The 24,117-nt window shown below is 22.2% G+C and overlaps 3 protein-coding genes across 6 annotated transcripts in view; 1 reads left to right on the forward strand and 2 right to left on the reverse strand.

Annotated features, from left to right (window-relative positions):
* The window catches only part of LOC122510409 (bumetanide-sensitive sodium-(potassium)-chloride cotransporter), a 45,192-nt gene extending 41,381 nt beyond the window's left edge, over positions 1-3,811 (reverse strand). The window contains exon 1 of one of the 2 annotated variants that reach the window (XM_043625037.1): positions 3,755-3,811. Coding sequence is in view for 1 of the 2 variants with exons in the window: in XM_043625035.1 (XP_043480970.1) it covers positions 2,623-2,648 (26 nt within the window). In the remaining variant the exon portion in view is untranslated. Of the gene's footprint in view, positions 1-2,622; positions 2,975-3,754 lie in introns of those variants that run through there. The other variant, XM_043625035.1, reaches the window with a different exon arrangement.
* The window catches only part of LOC122510410 (colorectal mutant cancer protein), an 84,656-nt gene that overhangs the window by 46,172 nt on the left and 14,367 nt on the right, over positions 1-24,117 (forward strand). For 2 of the 3 annotated variants that reach the window (XM_043625039.1, XM_043625040.1), the window contains exons 2-5: positions 11,700-11,751; positions 20,147-20,395; positions 20,655-20,869; positions 21,003-21,115. In XM_043625039.1, the coding sequence (XP_043480974.1) occupies positions 20,286-20,395; positions 20,655-20,869; positions 21,003-21,115 (438 nt within the window). In that variant the 5' untranslated portion in view covers positions 11,700-11,751; positions 20,147-20,285. Of the gene's footprint in view, positions 1-11,699; positions 11,752-19,458; positions 19,800-20,146; positions 20,396-20,654; positions 20,870-21,002; positions 21,116-24,117 lie in introns of those variants that run through there. The other variant, XM_043625038.1, reaches the window with a different exon arrangement.
* LOC122510416 lies at positions 22,948-23,935 on the reverse strand. Its single transcript, XM_043625048.1, has 2 exons — positions 23,795-23,935; positions 22,948-23,396 (listed from the first exon to the last, which is right to left on the reverse strand). The coding sequence occupies exon 2, from the start codon at positions 23,379-23,381 to the stop codon at positions 23,160-23,162; it is 222 nt and encodes a 73-aa protein (XP_043480983.1). The 5' UTR covers positions 23,382-23,396; positions 23,795-23,935; the 3' UTR covers positions 22,948-23,159.

Here is a 24,117-nt window from a genome sequence, read left to right on the forward strand (position 1 = left end):
TATTATTGTTCAATTATTTTCATAAATAATAAAACTCAATGCTGAATTTCAATTATTTTTAATACAATTTTAATGGAATTCCTCGAAAAAAGTTATTATTCTTAAAAATTTTATTAAAATTTACCAAAGAAATTTAATTATTTTCAATAAATTTTTTATTACATTTCTAAAGAATAAAATTATTTTCAAAAATTTTAATGCAATTCTTCGCGTAACAATTCAATTTTTTATAAAATAATTTTAATACAATTCTTCGCAAAAATTCAATTATGTTTAAAAATTTACAAAAATCTCGTAAAAATTTCAATTTATCTTTATAAATAATAAAATTTTTCTACGAAATTCAATTATTTTCAAAACTTTTAATAAAATTCTCTACAAAATTTCTACTACTTTAATAAAAATTCCTAAATGAATTCAATTAGGTATAGTTAAAAATAATTTTAATAAAATTCTACGCAAATATTTACTTATTTTCATAAATAATAAAAATTTAACAGGAATTCAATTATTTACAAATTATTTTCATATATTATTCAATTATTTTCATAAATAATAACATTTTTTACAGATTCCAAAATTCAATTATTTTAAAAACTTTTAATAAAATTCTCGGCAGAATTTCAATTATTTTTAATACAATTGTCATCAAATTTCTCGACAAATTCAATTATTCTTAAAAATTTTATTAAAACTTGTCAAGAGAATTGAATTATTTAAAAATTTGTTGATAAAATTCTTTATGAAAATTCAATTTTAAGAAACATTCAATTGTTCAATAAAATATTTATTTTTATAGTTTAATCATTAAATTCTCGTAGAATTTTCGAATAAATATTGATTTAAAAATGAATTTTAAATTAAAATCTTTGAAAATTTGAACTTTTCATACTTTTAATTAAGAATTCTGTAGAATTTATTTTTCTCAATAAATTTAATGGAATTTTTTTTTAATTTCTAATATATTTAATTGAAGAATGTCAGAATAATTGAAATTTCGCAAAATTAAATTATAAACAAAAGAATTTGAAAATTCACAAAGAACTTTTTCAAAAATTATTAAAAAAAAAATTGAAGAATTTTAGTTGAAAATTCGAGAAATGAATAATCGTAATGATGAAAATAATTTTTGAAGAAAAAGTATCAAGTTTTATAATAATATTCTTATATGTTATTGAATTTCAAATTTTTTAATATCTTAATTTTTATAAAAAAATAATGATTAAATATTTATTCAAAAAATGAAGTTATTGATGTTTTTGAATAATTTTCGTTTTAAAAATTTGGAAAAATTCCGTTTTTTAACCTGGAAAAGTCAGGAAATTTGAAAATAGCAAAAGCGTGGCAGCCCTGTAATTGTATATTTCGAAAATTTAATTAGAAATTATTCAAAAATAATAAAAAATAATATAAAATTTTTTAAAAATAATGTGTAAAAATCGAATTAAATTGTAGTTTACACTCCAAAAAAGTGGTACCTATTTTTATTGTATAAATATTTGCAAGAAAAGTAAAAGAAAAAGTCGCAATTGTTAAAAATAAGTCGAAAAAAAGATTTAAAAAATCATAATATCCGAGGCTTGGACTTAAAATATACTTTTAAGATTCAGTCAAAAATGTTTCTAATGTAAACGATTTTTGTCAAAAAGTGGACTGAAAGTATCTAAGATTTATTTTTTACAGTCTGCAAATTATAAATTTCCGTTATATATCTACTTATTTTATGATGTGGAAACTAAATTACTCTTTTTTTTTTGTATTAGCCGCTTATCTAGAAACTCGCAACAAAATGTAATTAAGTCGTTTGAATATAGTTTTACACGACGCACGTATATTTAAATTATTATCTTTTGAATTTTTAGAATTTCATTTTTCCTCCATTATTTACGGCAAAAGAAATACTTTCCAAATAACATAGATAACATAATATTTTTCTTGAGGCAAGTTTGACTGACAAAATTCGTCCAAGCAGAAAATTTTCTTTATAGGGTGAGAGAATTTTATTCTATAATAGCTGTCGGAAGTTTTCATATGGTAAATTTTCGCGACAGGTCTGTAAAAACTTTCTCCAAGCTTCTTGTAAAAATTTCCCCAAGTTTTAAAAGGGAAGAAAATTTATCTGATTTTATAAATTTAAAAAAAAGATTATTATTTTTCTCTCTAAATTTACCACTATAATTTATATAAAAGCAAAAAGATCAGTCACTAATTTAAATTAGCAAACATTTTTAATAATTCAAATTTAGTTTTGCATTTTCCACAAATTTGCAAACTTTCTGAAATAAAAAATTACGCTATCTTATAGATTGCATGTAATAACATTGTGATAATGATAAATGAGGATTCTCTTAGACTTTTTTTTTTCTTTGAAATTTATTGATATATTGAAAACTCCTTCACGCGAAAAATAAAGCTTCGGATGGATCAGCGATAAGCTTCTATTTTTTCCCTGTTCATGTTTGTTATTGATATTTTTTTTGTATTTTTTATTTTCTTTTTATATTTGCATTTTTATCGCGAGTACCTTTTTGAAGACTTAAATTTCAATTTGAACTTAAACTTGTAATTCTAGTGTAAAGAGAGTATTAGATGTATATAATTTATAGAAAAAAGAGAAATAACCTGAGAAATGATAGTTTTCTGCCCATCTTTCGTTGAATTGATATATAAAATAGAAAAAAAACACTAAAATTCACTCACTCTCGCACACAAAACTACCTTGACACAATGCACGAGATATGTAAATTTTTTATCATGATGCGAGCACTTGTGGAATTGAAATTATTTTTTAAAACAACGTTGTTTTTCGTCAAGGCTCTGAAAACGACTGGTCACTTTGTCTCACGGTCTGTTGATTTATATTGAGAAAATCTGACAAGTGCACGCGTTAAACTATTGGTTTGCACTTCGTTATCACTTTGCACGACATGAACATAAGATTTACAAATAGACCAAATTTTTATTTATTATAGGAAAACAAAAAAGAAATTTTTTTCACTTCGGAAAAAAATTTTTTAAAAAAAATTTAAAGTGTATATACAAAGTGTGTGGTGCAACTAGAAACTTTTGTGAAAACAGTACTTTCAGTGGAATTACTGTACTTATCACTGCATTAAATTCCCATTAATACTCTTCTTATAATGGCATTTAAATTCATTTTTTAAATATTTAAAATCTTTATTTAACTTTTGTTAAATAAATTCAATGTTGGTGATTATGGGAAAAAGTGTGAATTAGTTTCATTTTTATTTACCCACTTTTTGAGTAAAGATGCGATTGTACAGATTATGGAAGGTTTATTATATTTTATTTTTTATTATAATAAAATATAAACTAAAGCTTATCGATGGGCAAATTAATGTTTTGGAAAAATAATGAAACATACCAAACATTCTAAAAAAACAAACTAAAAACTAAACATTCAACTAACACTACGCGGAAAAATATATAAAGTAACTTTTACTATTTACAAACTAAAACTTAAAGTTTTTCGAATTTTTATTTTCAAAGTCAAAGTTGTTACGCTCAAAGTACTTTTTTTTAAAAAATAAGTAAAAAGTACTTCGAACGTCGCAAAAGTTTACACTGAAAATAGTCAAAGTTGCTATAGAAGAAGGCAGAAATTCCTGATAGCCTATTTTGGAATAATTGAAAAAAACAATTTAATTATTCTTAATTAAATCGAAATTAAAATTTAAACTTAATTGAATCCTTAATGAGATAAGCGCCAAAACGATAATCATGCATTTCTTACCCTTGCGTTAGAAATTAGAAATGCCACAGAAAGCGCGTGTACCCGCAAGAAAATCGGTTTTGTGACTAATAGGAAACATGCGAAATGTTACATTTATACCACTTGTAATCATTGAAAGAAACCAACGAGCCCCATTCAGTATTATTGAGTTACTTAACCCCGAGCAAACTCATCGCAAGCAGTGGCGTGTGCTACAATTTTCGAAATACACCTCTAATTTATATTTATTGCTCATTTTCTTCTTTTTATTTTATTTTTCCTCTGAATTAATAATTTATATGTACATAATACATATTATGTATCTTTGCAACTTTTGTGAATCATCGTAATTTTAAAGAATTTTAAATTCCAAAGAAGTGAGTTTGAAATTTAAAATTAATATTAGAATGAAAATTTAAATGAAGCAGAAAATAGTGTATTTAAATTATAGATACGTAATATATATACGTATACTTGGCGCTGGGTATTATTGTGCTATAGACTCGCGAATCTCAACCACAAAGTTGTTTTTAAGGTAGTAAAGAAATATTTAATGCTTCTCCTAAAATCTGTTGTGACTTTTCAAAAAAAAAAAATAATAATAATAATAAGTGCATTCGGGTAGAGTTAATGCGTTTGGGTATTGCAAATGTTTATAGATCCGATTTTCCATAAGTTGGGATTATAAAAATAAATCTTACTTTCAGTTTTGACTAAATCCGTTTACAAAAAGAATGTTTTAAACTATTTTTCACTAAATTTTAGCCTTGAGAGTATGATTTTAAGTCCTAAAGTTATGACTTGATTTAATTTTATAAGTTCAAAAAGAGGCAGTCAATCTTAAGGTTTTCAATAATTTTGGTTTTAAAAGTTGTAAGCGATTTTATAGACATTTTACTATAGTTTGTGAAGAAAAATATTTATAGTAACTTTTACTATTTACAAAGTAAAACCAAAACTGTCTGACACTTCAGCGCATTACTGACTCGAACTAATTTTGACAAAACCATAGTTCGATCGTAGCAACTTTTACTCCAAAAATAGTCAAAATTGACCAAAATGCGCAGAAGTTTGTGTCACTTTAAGTTTTAATTTGAAAATAGTAAAGCTAACTTTATTCGTTTTCTTCGTGTAAAATCTACTAATTTCAATAAGTGACTATAAGTTTTTGCTTTTGAATTAGTAAATTATGCTAATAAATTTATAGAAATAACTATTTATTAGTGAATTTTATTCATAAGTTTGTAGAAATTACTGTTTATTAGTAAATGTTGATAATAAGTTAGTAATAATTACTATTTATTAGTAGAAGTTACTATGTATTAGTAGAAGTTACTATTTATTAGTGGACATTAGTATTTATTATTAAAATTGAACATTTATTTGTAAAAATCACTATTTATTAGTAGAAACTAGTATTTAATAGTAAATTTTGCTAATAAGTTAGTAAAAATTACTATTTATTAGAAGAAATTAATATTTATTAGTCATTTTTTGCTAAAAAAATTTGTAGAAATTACTATTTATTATTAAACTTTGCTAATATATTAGTAAAAGTGACTATTTACAAAAATAAATTAATAATAATAAATATATTGTTAAATTTTGCTAATAAATTAGTAGAAATTTTTATTTATTAGTGAAATTGACTATTTATTAGGAAAAATTACTGTTTATTATTAAAATAGAGTATTTATAAGTAAAAATTATTATTCATTAGTGAAATAGATTATTTATTAGTAAATTTTGCTAATAAATTAGTAGAAATTACTATTTATTAGTAGAAATTAGTATTCATTAGTAAAATTGACTATTTATGAGTAAAAAATTACTATTTATCAGTAGAAATTACTATTTATTAGTAAAATTGACTATTTATGAGTAAAAATTACTATTTATTAGTAGAAATTAGTATTTATTAGTAAAATTTTCTATTTATGAGTAAAAATTACTATTTAATAGTAGAAATTAGTATTTATTAGTAAAATTGACTATTTATGAGTAAAAATGACTATTTATTAGTAAATATTACTATTTTATTGGTAAAAATTAGTATTTAATAGTAAATTTTGCTAATAAATTTATAGAAATAACTATTTATTAGTGAATTTTATTCATAAGTTTGTAGAAATTACTGTTTATTAGTAAATGTTGATAATAAGTTAGTAATAATTACTATTTATTAGTAGAAGTTACTATGTATTAGTAGAAGTTACTATTTATTAGTGGACATTAGTATTTATTATTAAAATTGAACATTTATTTGTAAAAATCACTATTTATTAGTAGAAACTAGTATTTAATAGTAAATTTTGCTAATAAGTTAGTAAAAATTACTATTTATTAGAAGAAATTAATATTTATTAGTCATTTTTTGCTAAAAAAATTTGTAGAAATTACTATTTATTATTAAACTTTGCTAATATATTAGTAAAAGTGACTATTTACAAAAATAAATTAATAATAATAAATATATTGTTAAATTTTGCTAATAAATTAGTAGAAATTTTTATTTATTAGTGAAATTGACTATTTATTAGGAAAAATTACTGTTTATTATTAAAATAGAGTATTTATAAGTAAAAATTATTATTCATTAGTGAAATAGATTATTTATTAGTAAATTTTGCTAATAAATTAGTAGAAATTTTTATTTATTAGTGAAATTGACTATTTATTAGGAAAAATTACTGTTTATTATTAAAATAGAGTATTTATAAGTAAAAATTATTATTCATTAGTGAAATAGATTATTTATTAGTAAATTTTGCTAATAAATTAGTAGAAATTTTTATTTATTAGTAAAATTGTCTATTTATTAGTAAAAATTACTGTTTATTATTAAAATAGAGTATTTATTAGTAGAAATTGTTATTTATCTTTGTGAAATAGATTATTTATTAGTAAATTTCGCTAATAAAATAGTAGAAATTACTATTTATTAGTCAAATTGACTATTTATAAGTATAAATTATAATTTATTAGTAAAATAGACTATTTACTAGTAGAAATTACTATTTATTAGTAAAATTTCGAAATAGGTAGAAATTACTATCTTTTAGTAAATTTTGCTAATATGTTACTACTAAATAGTAATTTTCACTAATTAATTAGCAAATTTTACTAATAAATAGTAATTTTTACTAATAAATAGTCTATTTCACTAATAAATACTAACGTCTATTAATAAACAGTATTTATTAGTAAAATTAGCTATTTAATAATAGAAATGATTATTTATTAGTAAAATTAATATACTATTTATTTGTAAAATTTACTATTTATTAGCAGAAATTACTATTTATTGGTAAAGCTCACTATTTATTGCTAGAAATTCCTATTTATTAGTAGAAATTACTGTATTTATTTGTAACATTTATTATTTATTACTAGAAATGACTATTTATTAGTAGAAATTACAATTTATTAGTAAAATTTACTATTTATTAGTAGAAATTACTAGGTATTGGTAAAATTTATTATTCATTGGTAGAAATTACTATTTATTCGTCAAATTTCCTATTTATTAATAAGAATTACTATTTATTAGTAAACTAGCCAAACTATCCGCGCGCAAGCGCGCGGGAATGTTGTATGGGGCTGCTTATTTTAAACAATTTTAAAAATTTTAAAGAAATTATTATTATAACCTAACAAAGAGATTTAACTAACTAAAATTCAAATAATTTCACTCAATGGTCTCAATTTAAATAGAATTTACATTACTAGACTTAAACTATGGCTAGAACAATTACAATTAGTATCTGGGTCATCTTTTGCATTGCTTATTTTATAAAGCCATTTTAAATTAAATACTTTTTAAAGAAATAATAATTATTACACACTGAAAAAAGTTTTACTTGAAATAGCGATAAGTTTCTCTAGAATAACGAAAGTATTAATTGAAGCACTAAATAATTTCGCTACTAAAGTGAAATCTGTAGTTCATCCAGCTAAATATTTTTTGCCGTGCATAACGAAAAAAAAATTAAATTAACATCAGATTTTCTACATTCAAAAAAAAAACGAATTCAAATAGAAATTAATCATTTTACAACTTAACCAAATTCACCACAGAAATCACTGAATTCGATAATTTAGAAGAAAGTCAGACAAAAGCAGGGTTCCTACAGAATCTGGAAATCATGGAAATCATGAAAATGGTATGGAATTTTTAAAAGGCTTCTGGTAATCAGGGAAATCATGGAAAAGGCCTGTAATTTTTAAAAAATTCTAAATTTTTTCAGTTTTCCATTTTTTTTCTTGAATAAAAATTCAAATAATAATAAAGCTAAATGGTATAAAAGAGAAAAAAAATGTTGAATTTTAAGAAATTCGATTTTTGATAATTTTTAATAATTTTTGATTTTTTACCAAAGAGTCGAGACAATTTAATAAGTAAAGTATTTTCCAAAAGCACAAAAATAATGAAGCTAAATCCCATAAAAGAGAAGAAAAAATGTTGAATTTTAAGAAAATCGGATTTTTGAATTTTTGATAATTTTCGATAATTTTAGATTTTTTACCAAAGAGTCGAGACTATTAAATAAGTAAAGTATTTTCCAAAAGCACAAAAATAATGAAGCTAAATCCCATAAAAGAGAAGAAAAAATGTTGAATTTTAAGAAAATCGGATTTTTGAATTTTTGATAATTTTCGATAATTTTAGATTTTTTACCAAAGAGTCGAGACTATTAAATAAGTAAAGTATTTTCCAAAAGCACAAAAATAATGGAGCTAAATCCCATAAAAGAGAAGAAAAAATGTTGAATTTTAAGAAAATCGGATTTTTGAATTTTTTCGAATTTTTGATAATTTTAGATTTTTTACTAAAGAGTCGAACTATTAAATAAGTAAAGTAATTTCCAAAAGCACAAAAATAATAAAGCTAAATCCCATAAAAGAGAGGAAAAATGTTGAATTTTAAGAAAAACGGATTTTTGAAATTTTTTGAATTTTTGATAATTTTAGATTTTTTACCAAAGAGTCGAGACAATTTAATAAGTAAAGTTTTTTTCAAAAGCACAAAAATAATAAAGCTAAATCCCATAAAAGAGAGGAAAGAATGTTAAATTTTAAGAAATTCGGATTTTTGAATTTTTGATAATTTTCGATAATTTTAGATTTTTTATCAAAGAGTCGAGACAATTTAATAAGTAAAGTATTTTCCACATTAAAAAGTTTGACATTAGAAAATATATAAAAAATGCCAATACTTAACCCACAAAATTAAATTTTCAAAACAAACAAATGAATGCAGATAATTTGCTAACGGAAAGGAAACTTACGATTATTATAATGTAAGTTATCATTTTTAAGATAGAGATTACCATTTATTAGTAAAATTTACTAATTATATCTTTTAAACGATTTAAAGATATAAGCAAGTTTTGATTTTTGCGTTCAAGTCAGGAAATAAAACTCTTCAAATAAGAAATAAGCATTCAGCCAATGTTACCAACTTGATTCGAGGAATCGAACTTATGTTTCCATCACATTGTTCGCGACACAAGTTGGTAGCACTGATAGCATGCTGACAAGTGGCGCGCGCAGCCACAACATTCTTAAAATGCAAAAAAGCAATAAAAACAAGAACAATTATTTAAATATTTAAATAACATTGTCAATTAAAAAAATATTGTAAACTTTTTTTTACTTATCCGAAGAGTTTTATTTTCTGAATTAAAGGCAAAAAAACAAAACTCTGTCTTTAACTCGGTTTAAAAGATATGATCAATTAAAAAATTTTGAGTAATTGAGTAAATATCTGGTAAATAAACAATTGTTTTGGCTCAAAAAGTCGATTTTCTGAAACTTTATACGAATAAATGTAAAATTACCAAGTTTTAAATAATTTTGAGGTTTTAAGTAATTCGGTGAGGCTGCTCCAAAAACATTTAATAGTGAGTTGGAATCGCACATGTACATTGCTTATTAACTTTATCATAATTCTTTTCGTTAAATAGTTATTAGATAAAAATTATGAAATTTTATTATATTTAGTCAGATAATGTATATCATTTCGCGGATATTGAATCTACAATCGTCACAGCTCACAGTCTAGACGCTATAATACATGTGCGGATATTCGGATTAATATTTGGTTGACGACAAAAAATTGTAATCTTTCTAAAAAAAAAACTAAGATTATTTCATAAAAATTAAACTACTGCAGCGAAGATAATTACATTAATTATACACTGTAAAAAATAAATCTTATTTTAAAGAAAGATAGGAAGAGTCTTTTTTTCAGTTGCAACTTTTTAAGTAAGTTTTTAACTTTTTTATTGATAGATATACATTTTTAATGATGATTTTTAGCTTTTTATAGTCTCTAAATTTATTGAATTAGAGTAAAAATGAAACTTTGTTTTTTAATTAATAAATTTTTGCTAATCAATTAGTAAATTCAATTGTAGTTTTTCTAAGGATATCAAATTGAGACAAAAAACGAATCAAAACGTTGCTTCGCAACACTTTTCATTCGTTTTTTTGTCTCAATTTAATATCCTTAAAAAAATTGTGACTATAATTCAAAAGCAAAAAGTCAGACACTAATTCAAAGTTGTAAAAATTTTTACTAATTCTAATCTACAGATGCGAGTTTTTCTAAGGATATCAAATTGAGACAAAAAGCATATCGAAAATGTTGTGAACTAACGTTTTTGTAAAAAACTTTTAATGTAAAATTTTTTTCCGAAAGTTTTAAGGGAAAGTTACTATCAAGAATTTAAAAGTATTTTGAATAGTTTTTAATTAGTGAACGACGTTTTACTAATTTAGGTTCGAGGGGTAAAATTCTTTGTCAAATCAGATGTATACGAACATATTTTTTTCTCAATCAAGATTATCAGTAAATTAAGAGTAATCTTATTTTCAAGACTCAATTGACTTGAGCGTTATCTTAAAATAAGATTTAATTTTTATTGCGTGTAATATCAAATCATCTTATAAATCACTCAATTTCATTAAGAAGATTTCATTTCACGATCGTTGTACTGAAAATATTATTAAATCAATTTACAATGAAATTCACAGTTTTCTTAAAAGTATCAAATTAATACTAAATTGGATCAAAATTATAGAAAAATTTAGATGAAATTATTTATTATTTGTTAATTATTATTTGATCCACTTTCTGATATCAATTTGTTGCTATTTAATTCCTTCAAGTTAACAGTCCTTTGAATTGTTTTTTAATTATTTTTTACTTATAATCACTCGCATAATAAATCAAGCTGATTCGTTCTTATGCGAAAAATAAATATCTTACTTTTAGTTCTCTTTTAATTGCACAAATTTCTTGAAAGTGTTAAATTGATATGAAAGTGGATCAAATTGATACCAAACATACCAAAAATTTGGAACAATTTTTAATTTAATCCACACTTTTGCTATCAATTCGTTGAAAATTGATACTTTACGATTTTTAGAGCAAAAGTTGCTACGATCGAAGTATGTTTTTGTGAAAATTATTCCGAGCGTAGCAAAATTTACTTTGAAAATAGTAAAAGTTGCAACAAAAAAAGCGCACAAGTTCCAGATAGAGTTTTGGACAGTTCTGGATGCCATAATCAAGTGACATTAATGAAAGTGAAAAAGTAAACAATAGATTATTATGCACTTTCGTTAAATATTTAAATAAATTAATGAAGAAATATATACATACACTGCGCTTTTCGGTTGCACACAATTCAGATCCACTTTAACCATTATAAAATTTTTTTTAGAATATTACCACAATTTCCGTCTTATCCGAAAACAATCGATTAACTGATTTTTGTTTTAAGAAATAATTCGGAAATTATATTTCACGTTCAATTATATATAGGCTCATAAGTGTTTCAAATCTCACTCATATAAATCGAAACCGGTTGGTCCAATTGTATTAATGTTATTTGCACTTTTTATTTTCTGCCTTTTGTATAGGACTAATATACCGATAATTATTTTTTTTTGTTGACAGAATGAATAATTCGTCAAGGGAAATGAGATAAGAGGAGCAATTTACATCGTTGGTGAGAATTATATGTTTCTATATTACAAATTTAATTGCATTATTTTTTTTTCTTTTTTATTGATATTGTCACTTAATGATATAAGATTAACAAAAATCATTTGTCAATTTGTTCAATTAATAACTTTGTAAATATGAATTAAATTTATGGAAAAAATATTTAACTTGCACATACGCACACGTCTACGCTCGAAAAAGTAGAGTAAATAATAGTTTCTTTGGAAAAATAATAATAGTCATTGCGATTTAACAACAAAGAACTGTACAATAATTTTAGGACATTAGATAAAAATTATTTATTTTTTTTCATACTTTTCACAAAAGTATTAATCTTGTTTTATTTTCAAATGAAAGAAATGAAATATTTCTTCTTTTTTCTCTTCAAATACTATGCGAAAAGTAGAAATTTGTTAAATTTCATTTTAGGTGCATCTATTCTTAGATCTGCATCGTTTACATTTTGCAAACATAAATTCTAAAGAGCCATAAAAACTTTGTATACAAATATAAGGGTTTATATTAATTCCATTAAAATAACATAACGATAGAATTCAAACTTTTAGCTTTACAGGATAAAAAGAAAATTTTTCATTTATTTTCACAACCTGTAAACCTGGAAATGTCAGGGAATTTTATAAACATTGAAAAAACCTGAAAAAATCAAGGAATTTTGATCGAAATCCTGGAAAATTGTTTTCTAAAGTTATTGTGTTTATTCTTGAAATCTAATTTCACTTAAATATTTCAAAATTAATTCAATTTTCAAAGAATTGCGTTTACAATTTTCATAAGTGAATGAGCTTTAAAAGATTTTCATTTAAAATTTTGTAAAATTTCAATTTTAAATGAATTTTATTAGAAATATAAAAAAATTTAGATTTAAAAAAAATTTTTAAACTAAAATTCTTCTGAAATTAGTTAAATTTTTTAATATTATTTAACTAGTTTTATTAAAAATAATAGATTTAAAGAAGAATTTTAGTTAAAAACACTAAAACAAATTGAATTTTGAAGCAATTACAAATTATTGCAGAAATCCAATTATTTTCAAAAGTAGTAAAATTCTTCTCAGAAATTCAATTATTTTCAAAAATTTTAATAAAATTCTTAGCAAAATTTTAATTATTTTCAAAAACTTTCCTCAATTCAATGATTTTTAATATTTACTACTTTAATATAAATTCCTAAAATAATTCAATAAGTTCAAAAAAATTTTAATAAAATTCTACGCAAACATTTAATTATTTTCATAAATAATAAAAATTTTACAGGAATTCAATTATTTACAAATTATTTTCATATATTATTCAACTATTTTCATAAATAATAACATTTTTTACAGAGATTCAATTATTTTCATAAATAATAAAACTCAATGCTGAATTTCAATTATTTTTAATACAATTATTTTAATGGAATTACTCGAAAAAAGTTATTATTCTTAAAAATTTTATTCAAATTTATCAAAGAAATTTAATTATTTTAATAACCTTTTGCTACAATTTATTTATTAGAATTTAAGTAATATTTTCAATAAATGTTTAATTAAATTTCTTTAAAGAATAAAATTATTTTCAAACATTTTAATGCAATTCTTTGCGTAACAATTCAATTTTTTTCAAAATAATTTTTATAAAATTCTCCACCGAAATGCAATTATGTTTAAAAATTTACAAAAATTCTCGTCAAAATTTCAATTATCTTTATAAATAATAAAATTCTTCTCCGAAATTCAATTATTTTCTAAAATACTTAGTAAAATTTCAATTATTTTCAAAATTTTTCACGAATTCAATGATTTTCAATTTATACTATTTAAATAAAATTTTCCAAAAGAATTCAATTATTAAAAGAAATTTTAATAAAATTCTACGTAAACATTTAATTATTTTCAAAAAATAATAATAAAAATTTCACAGTAATTCAAGTATTTTAAAAAATTCTTATAAAATTCTTTGGCTATGTTCAATTATTTTTATTTTAATCAAATTTCACGAAAAATGAAATTATTCTTAAAAATTTTATTAAAACTTGTCAAGATAATTCAATTATTTAAAAAAAATTTCCTATAAAATTCTTTATGATAATTCAATAATTTTAATTTTTTATATTTATTTTTGTATTTAAATAATTAATTGAATTCTCATAGATTTTTCTTATAAATATTGATTTAAAAATAAATTTCAATTAAAATTTTATATTATAATTAAATATTGAAAGCATTAGAGAGTGAATTTTTAGAAATAATTGAAATTTGAAAAGGTTTCAAATTAAAATCTTTGAAAATCTGAATTTTCCATATTTTTAACTAACAATTCTGTGGAATTAATTTTTTTGAGAAAGTTTAATTGCGGATTACTATTAAAAAATATTTTAAGATTTTATTTTCTAATGTATATTTATATATTTAATTGAAGAATTTACTAATAATTGAAATTTTGTGAAATTGAATTGTATTCAAAACATTCAAAAGTATTTGAAAATTTTCAAACAACTTTTTAAAAAATTATTTAAAAATTATTTTCATAAATAATTAAATTTTTCTCCAAAATTCAATTATTTTCAAAACTTTAAAATAAAATTCATGGCAGAATTTTAATTATTTTTAATACAATTATCATCAAATTTCTCGAAAAATGCAATTATTCTTAAAAATTTTATTAAAATTTGTCAAGAGAATTGAATTATTTAAAAATTTGTTGATAAGATTCTTTATGAAAATTTAATTGTTCAATAAAATATTTATTTTTATAGTTAAATCATTGAATTCTCGTAGAATTTTCTAATAAATATTGATTTAAAAATAAATTTCAAATTAAAATCTTTGAAAATTTGAACTTTTCATACTTTTAATTAAGAATTCTTTAAAATTAATTTTTCTTAATAAGTTTAATGGATTTTTTTTTAATTATTTGAAATTATTATTAAAATTAATAATAATAATAATTATTAAAATTTTTTAAAATGTTCGAATCCAGCTTATTATTAAATGTTTTTGGAGCAGCCTTACCGAATTACTTAAAACCTCAAAATTATTTAAAACTTGGTAATTTTACATTTATTTGTATAAAGTTTCAGAAAATCGACTTTTTGAGCCAAAACAATTGTTTATTTACAAGATATTTACTCAATTACTCAAAATTGTTTAATTGATCATATCTTTTAAACCGAGTTAAAGACAGAGTTTTGTTTTTTTGCATTTAATTCAGAAAATAAAACTCTTCGGATAAGTAAAAAAATGTTTACAATATTTTGTTAGTTGACAAAGTTATTTAAATATTTAAATAATTGTTCTTGTTTTTATTAATTTTTTGAATTTAAAGAATGTTGTGGATGCGCGCGCCACTTGTCAGCATGCTATCAGTGCTACCAACTTGTGTCGCGAACAATGTGATGGAAACATAATTTCGATTCTTCGAATCAAGTTGGTAACATTGGCTGAATGCTTATTTCTTATTTGAAGAGTTTTATTTCCTGACTTGAACGCAAAAATGAAAACTTGTTTATATCTTTAAATCGTTTAAAAGATATTATCGAATTAGACAATTTTGAGTAACTGAGTAAATATCTTGTAAATAAACAATTATTTTGGTTCAAAAAGTCGATTTTCTGAAACTTTATAAAGAATAAATGTAATATTACCGCAATTTTTAATAGTACTTCGGTGAGGCTGCTCCAAAAATATTTAATAATGAGCTGGATAAAGTAGTAAAATTTTGCTAAGAATTATTGGAGATTAAATAAATTATTTTAATTTAAGACCTCTTTTTTGTCTTAAAATAGGTCCTTCTTTTATTAATAAACAAAATTTTTATATTAAAATTTTACAAAACGCGAACAAAATCTTCCAAAGAATATTATAATTTACAATTTTTTCCCCGCTTAATTATAAATTTACATTAATTTAATCAATTTAATCAATTTTTGAAAATAATATAATTATCCACTACAACGAAGCCCCGGATTTAATTTAATTAATTATCCAATTCAGCTTTCAATACGCCCGAAAATAAGACATTGAACTCTTCGTTTCAATGAAAATTTGCGATTTTTGCACCAAGTTTTATAATATGTGATAAATTTCTATTTACACACGCAGAATTATTTTTGAAAAATCTATTTTATGAATGAGCAGTATGCCTTTGTTGAAGCATTTTATTTACGAGTGCAAAATACAATCTCTAAATATTTATAAGATTTTGCTTGAAATTGCTGTTTACTGATGTTATTCATATATAATTACTGTTAAAATTCTGGCCTTAAAAAAATACATGATTATAAGATTTAGTTTCGCTAATAAATATATAAGGAAAGTTTCTTTGCGCTGTAATATTTGTCTCCATATTTAAGTGTTTTTTCTTTGTAAAATGGAGAACCAATCTAAGCCAGAGCTCTCGAGATTTAGCCAGTTGTAACCAGTTAGCACATTCGATAAACCACCTGTTTCAAAGATATAATTCCTTTGGCTTTTAACTTTAATGTCTTATGCTATAATGTAGATTAAAGGAGTATTTAACCGTGAAAGGATAATAATTTCAGTTCCGTTATTATTATGCACTTTTTAATATTGATGACATTTTTCTTTATATTTGAAATCAAAATATATACTCTATTAGATAAAAAAATGTTGTTATTTAATAAAACAATAATATTAACCGCATGTGCGCTCTAAATTTTAATTAGTAAAAATGTTAAGTAATAAAGTTCTTCTAAGGATATCAAATTGAGACAAAAAATGTAGTAAAATTTTTTTGTCTCAATTTCATATTCTTAGAAGAACTGTGAATTTGAATTAGTAATTGACTTTTTGCTATTGAATTAGTAAATTTTACAAATAAATATAGAAATATCTACATACTAATGGTAAATTTAACTAATAAAAATAGTAATTTCTGCTATGTAATAAATAGTAATTTCTACTAATTTCTTAGCAAAATTTACTAATAAATAGTAATTTCTATTAATTAATAATAGTTTTCTACTAATAAATAGTCAATTTTACTAATAAATACAAATTTCTACTAATAAATAGTAATTTCTACTCATAAATAGACAATTTTACTAATAAATATAGTAATTTTTATAGTAATAAATAGTAAATTCTACAAATAAATACAGTAATTTCTACTAATAAATAGGAATTTCTAGTAATAAATAGTAAATTTTACCAATAAATGGTAATTTCTACCAATTAATAATAAATTTTACAAATAAATAGTAATTTCTACTAATAAATTGATACGCTCCGAAGAAAGGTACCTAAGAAGCGAAAAATTTTAGGTTATGTTTGAAATTTTTATATTAAAAAAACAGAAAAGGATTAACTTGCAATATAAATCACTGTTACTGAAGTCTTCATTTTATATGAAATAATTAATAAAAGCTGATTTTTGTTTTAAATTAAACACAAAAACTTTTAATTTAGATAAAAATAATACGAAAATAACCTTAAAATCAATTTTGCTTCATCTTCTTCTTCTTCTTTCGTACCTTTTTTCAGAGCAAGTCACAAATAGTAAATTTTACTAAGAAATATTCATTTCTTCTATGTAATAAATAGTAATTTCCACTAATTTATTAGCAAAATTTATTAAAAAGAAGTAATTTTTTACTAATTAATTAGCAAAACTTACTAATAAACTAATTAATTAAACTAATTAATTTTTACTTAATACTAATTTCTTAGCAAAATATACTAATAAATAGTATATTTTTACTAATAAATAGCCAATTCCAGTAATAAATACTATCTATTAGTAAAAAGAAAAGAAAAAAAGAAGCTAGTATTTATTAGTGAAATTGACTTTTTTTTAAATAAAAATTACTATTTATCAGTAAAATTTGCTAAAAAAAATTAGTGAAAATTACTATTTATTGGTAAAACTGACTATTTAATAATAGAAATTAGTAGTTATTAGTAAAGAAGGCTATTTATTAGCAAAATTCACAAATAAATATTAATTGTACTAATAAATAGTTATTATTACTAACCTATTAGCAAAATTTACTAATATATAGTAATTTCTAGTAATATTTAGACATTTTACTGATAAATAGTCATTTTTACTAATAAGTAGTCTATTTTACTAATAAATAATAATTTATACTAATAAATAGTCAATTTGACATTATAAATAGTAATTTCTACTAATTTATTAGCAAAATTTACTAATAAATAATAATTTCTACTAATAAATACTCTATTTTAATAATAAACAGTCATTTTTACTAATAAATAGTCAATTTTACTAATAAATAAAAATTTCTACTAATTTATTAGCAAAATTTAACAATATATTTATTATTATTAATTTATTTTTGTACTTAATTGTAGACAAAAATTTTAGGCTGCAATACTAAGTATTTTTTTGATTATTTATTAGTAAAAATTACTATTTATTAGGAAAGTTGATTATTTATTAGCAAAAATTACTATTGATTATTAGAAATTATTACTATTTATTAGTAAATTTTCCTAATAAGTTAGTAATAATTATTATTTATTAGTAGAAAGTAGTATTTATTAGTAAATTTTACTAATAAAAAATCAATTTTACTAATAAATAGTAATTTCTACTAATTAATAGTAATTTGTACTAATAAATAATCAATTTTTCTAATAAATAGTAATTTCTACAAAGAAATAGTCAATTTTACATAATAAATACTAATTTCTAACAATAAATAGTAATTTCTACTAATAAATAGTCAATTTCACTAATAAATACTATTTATTAGTAGCAACTGGTTCTTTAATAATAGAAATGATTATTTATTAGTAAAATATTAGTAAATTTTGCTAATTAATTAATAAAAACTAAACTAAATTAATAAAAACTAAAACTAAAAAAATTAATTACTTCTTTTTAATAAATTTTGCTAATAAATTAATCAAAATTACTTTTTATTAGTAAAATTGACTATTTAATAATTGAAATTACTAGTTATTAGTAAAATAGGCTATTTATTAGCAAAATTTACTAATAAATACTAATTTCTACTAATAAATAATAATTAATACTACTTTATTAGGAAATTTTACTAATAAATAGTAATTTCTACTAATAAATAGTCAATTTTACTAATAAATACTCATTTCTACCAATAAATAGTAACTTCTACTAATAAATAGAGAATTTTACTAATAAATACTAGTTTCTACTAATTTATTAGCAAAAATTACTAATTCAAAAGCATAAAGTTATAGTCAGTAATGCAAATTAGTAAACGATTTTAAACGGAGAAAACGTATTAAAAGTAACTATTACAATTTATTATTTTTTACTATTTGCAAAGTAATAATTACACTGACAAAAACTTCTGCCCATTTTTGATAATTTTTACTATTATTGGAGTAAAAATTGCTTGGATCGAAGTGCATTTTTATAAAAGTTATAGTAAAATTTACCTTGAATGTAGCAAAATTCAAATTGAAAATAGTAAAATTTGCAAGAAAAATTCGCAGAAGTTCCAGACAGTTTTGATTATACTTTCTAAATATAGTAATTAAGTTACTTTATATTTTTCGCCGTATTCAAATTCAAAAAGTATGTTTTTCAAATTTTGAAATGAAATTTTAAAAAAACGTTTCTAGTCCAAAAAAGTGTGAACGTGCCTTAATATGGCACAATCTCAGTTTTTCACCTTCCCATCCCTGCTATAAAACCGGCACGCTACCTGTGTGTACGAGTGTTGATGCACAATTAAATTCAAGATGGCGCAAACTGTCAAAGTTGTCTATAGTCTGCAAAATAATCAATAACTTTTATTGCTTTCATAATTTAAGATTAAGATTTTTACCGATATGAGTTTAAATGCCTGATTTAGTGAATTTATATTGTCGAATTTTAATTTCGAAAACTCATTTATACTTTGTCTTCGCCAATTTTCCACACTGAAAAAATCGAAACATTGTTTTAAGTGGAGCAATTTTAAAAAAAAATTGTCAATGAAAGGAGGATAAACACGTTATGTTTGATTATAAACAATTATGAAGTATTAAAATTATTGTCAGTGGCTAATTTTCAAAAGAGAAATTTTTCACAAGAGGTATCTATTGGTTTTTAGTTGAATTTTTTATTGTTTACCAGTTTCATACATCTGCTTACAATTTTAGCTACTCCTTTCATTACTCGTTTGGTGTTCCAAAAATAGAATTTCAATTTATTGGGAAAATAGGCTACAAATTTTTATTGTTTGCGATTGGTGATTTAGGAACAAATTTAATTTTGTTTGTGCAAATTTTTGCTATTCGAGTTTATTAAAAAATGCTATTGTATTTTTTAATTTAATGTTTTCTTTATTCAAAACAGTAGTCAGATTGCATTAGTGTCTTGTCAATAGTTTTAGGTATTGTTACTTGAATTTTATTTATTGTTGTACTTTTTTTGTTTCAGAGAATGCAGAAGCAAAAGTGTGAAAATAGAGACCGATAGGTTTTATTTGGGAAAAGCAATGCAAAGCATTGTCAGCAGAAATATGCGAGTGTTATTGGCAACCGGTTCCTCGGTATGGCCAGATCATTGAGAACTGAGAATGTCTCAAACGGCAGATGCTGAGAGCGAGGCAGGGTCGATTTGTGACGAAGAACGAGTGAGAAAACTCTTTCAGGCATGTGACGGTGACGGCGACGGTTTTATAACCAGGTAACGAAGCATATTAATCAATTTTTAAAAATTACTGGAAGAAAATTAAAAATAAAATAACATTTAGGGTAACTAAATTAAAAAAAATATTTCCTACCAAAATTCAAATATAAAAAAATCGTTCATTTGAACGAGACATAGTTGAAAACATTATGTTTGATTAAACATTTCTTCGACTCTTTTTAAGTCTTAATAATAATACCTTTCATATACGAATGAATGTTTATGTACCTAATTTTTTCGTATTTTTAAATTCCAGTCAGGATTTACTAATTGTGTGCAGAGAGCTAAATCTAGAGAATTCTGTGGAAGAACTAATGAGAGAGTTAGGCGCTGATGAACATGGTCGAATTTCTTATCAAGAATTTTTTAGACGTCGATTAGCTTTACGACCAGAAATTGAGGCATTGAGAAGAACAAGTCCTCAGACACATACTTCGGAATATCTTCCAACCAGTAGTGATAACAGTCTTGGTAAATGTCTCTACTTTATTAAAAAAAAAAATACAAGTGAAATAGTGTAACTAGTTTTAAAATTACTTTTTTAGTAAATTAATTTTGGGAAATTTAGTTTAAAAATAATTTATTATACCATTTGACATTTTAGGAACTGTATCTGGTAGACATGACAATTGGGAGTTTGACAGTGGCGCCCGGGACCTGTCACCGGAGCCTCACACCTTACAAAAATTGGTAGAAGCAGCTGCTGGTGCAAATAAGGTAAATTCAATATTTGCAAAGTTGCAATAATTCAGGGAAGTCAGGGAATTTGGAGAAAGTAGAATTGGTCAGGGATTTTTATTAAAAGTACTGGAGAAAATTAAATTTTTAGAATTCATAAGAAAATTATGAATTTTGGTTTGTTTTTTGTTTGCCTCATAAACTAGAAACTTACCTGGAATTCGAATACAAGACCTTCAATTTCTTCTATTTCTGACAATAATTTCTTTTCAAATAACTTAATTCTTGAAGAACAATCATAAAATTATCACTTTTTTTTTTTTTGCTTAGGGACTTTTGGGAAATCTGCCTACAGATTAAAAATAATTAATTTATAGAAGAATATTAATTAAAAACACTTTAAAAAAATTGGATTTTAGAGAAATTACAAATTATTGCAAAAATTCAATTATTTTCAAAAGTAATGAAATTTAGTTAAAAAAATTTTTTAAATTCTCGTAAAAATTTCAATTATTTTCAAAAGTAATAAAATTATTCTCTGAAATTAAATTATTTTAAAAAATTTAAATGAAATTCTTGACAAAATTTCAATTATTCTCAAAAAATTTTCCTCAATTCGATGATTTTTAATATCTACTATTTTCATAAAATTTTTCCAAAAGAATTTTTTCACAAGAATTCAATTATTTACAAATTTTTTCTAAATTTCTTCGCAATAATTCAATATTGAAAATTATTAAAATTCTTTGCAGAAATTCAATTATTTTCATAAATAATAAAGTTTTCCTCAATAATTTAATTATTTTTAAAAATTTTAATGAAATTCTTGTAAAAATTTTCATTATAATTTAAAAATTTTCCTTAATTCAATGATTTTCAATATCTACTATTTTCATAAAAATTTTTCAAAAGAATTCAATTATTTACAAGTTTTTTTTTATAAATTTCTTCGCAATAATTCTATTATTTTCATAAATAGTAAAAATTTTTACAGAGATTCAAATTTTTTTATAAATAATTAAATTCTTTTTTAGAATTCAATTATTTACATAAATAATAAAACTTATCGTAGAATTTCAATTACTTTTAATAGAATTTTAATTGAATTCCTCAAAAAATGTTATTAAAATATGCCAAAAGAATTCAATTATTTAAAAAAATTTTTATAAAATTCTTTAATTATGATAATTTAATTTTAAGAAACATTCAAAATTATTCAATAAACTATTTATTTTTATATTAAAAGATTTCAAATTAAAATCTTTGATAATTTGAAGTTTTAATACTTTTAACCATCAATTCTATAGATACAATTAATTGTTTTTAAAAGGTTTAATTGAATTATTTTTGAAACTATTTAAAGTTTATATTTCTTAATATACATTTAATTGAACAAATTTCGAATAATCGATGAAATTTCGTAAACTTGAATTGTAAACAAATAGATTTGAAAATTCTCGAAGAACTTTTTAAAAAAGTATTAAAAATAATTAATGTAAAAGAAGAATTGTAGTTGAAAATTCTAGAAAAGAATAATTGAATTGAAATGATGAAAATAATTTTTGAAGAACTAACAGTAGGAACAATATTTTTATAATATAAAATAATGATTTTATCTCTCGGTCATTTTTATATTATTTTATTATAAAACATGAAGATATCGATTGCTTCGAGTCGAAGACTCGGAGTGATCGATTTCTTCATGTTTTATAACAATTTTTTATAAGTTGTTGAATTTCAAAAACGTTTGAATTGGATATTTTTGAAGGTCTTCATTCTTATTGAAAAATAATGATTAAATATTTATTTTAAATAAAACTATTAATTTCCTCCCTATTTTCGATGAAAACGAAAAAATTAAAAACTTCCAATATCATTAACTTTCAAGTTCAGAGTTTATTCACCGATATAAATATTTTATTTAATAATCATTTTTGTTAATTTAATTTTCTATTTATTGCGCACTTGATTAGTTAAATTATTTTCAAATTATCGAAGACTAGTTTTACTAGTTAAGACAGTGAAAATTTGTAACAAAAAATAAGCGATGATCGAATATGTATTAAAACAAAAGGACTCCAATTTATGATTTTTTACGACCACAAGTCGGTACTGCGTCTTGAGTACAGGTGCCAGTGTTACATCGAGGAGGAGCCATAACACAAGGTCGATTATCAGGACAGGCTGGTGCATCCGCACATGATTTTCCAGGAAGATGAATGTAGTCATCCCAATCATCAGCTGCCAGAATCGTTGAAATGTATAACATGCTCACAAGCAGTGTCAAAAATATCAATTTACACATTTTTGCTGACGATTTCTAGAAATTAAGATAATAGAAATTTAATTATTAAAATTAATTCGGGACGGGAAAATATTTAATGAAAATAGAAACAATTGGATAGAAATAATATACTGTAAAAGAAATTAAAGGCATATTTAAAGTTTAAACATAATTAAGCCCCCGGATAAAAAAATTTGATTTGCGTTCGGACAGAGAATTTTCACGCCAGTGAAAAAATGAAATAAAATAAAATTAAAACATTTTCAAATACGTATCCTTGTATATAATTGCGCAGCTCTTTTTCCTCCGAAGTATTTTTTTTAATTGAATATTTTTTGGATAATTTAAGCCGTCCGAGCAGCAAATCAAATTTTTTGATCAGGAGGATCAATAAGGTTTTTTTTTAAATTTAATCTTTTAGGTTTTTTACTTGCCGTTTTGAAAATCGAAATTTTTATCTTCGTCCTGTGAAGGTGTTACTTTGTCGAGTGTTATGCTTTAAATGATTCTTTATGATAAATCGCATAGTTGTGCAACGGTGAACTTGGCAGATTCATGTGAGTGCGACAGGTTCGTCCGAGGAAGCCACCGTTGCACATCAATTATATCGTGATAAACTGACTTTATTATTTTTTCAAGGTCAAAAGTACGATCTGCGATATGATTTATTTCCTGTTTTTAAATTAATGACAATGTTAAAAAAATTATTTTATTAACTTTTTGCGAATTCGGATTGAATATTGCGATACAGATAAAA

Source organism: Leptopilina heterotoma, unplaced genomic scaffold (genome assembly GCF_015476425.1).
Source record: "Leptopilina heterotoma isolate Lh14 unplaced genomic scaffold, ASM1547642v1 Lhet_68, whole genome shotgun sequence".
Taxonomy (NCBI): domain Eukaryota; kingdom Metazoa; phylum Arthropoda; class Insecta; order Hymenoptera; family Figitidae; genus Leptopilina; species Leptopilina heterotoma.

Bases quoted from the DNA above. Each gene is read 5' to 3' on its own strand.
- LOC122510416 (XM_043625048.1), bottom strand. From the start codon at position 23,381: ATGTGTAAATTGATATTTTTGACACTGCTTGTGAGCATGTTATACATT.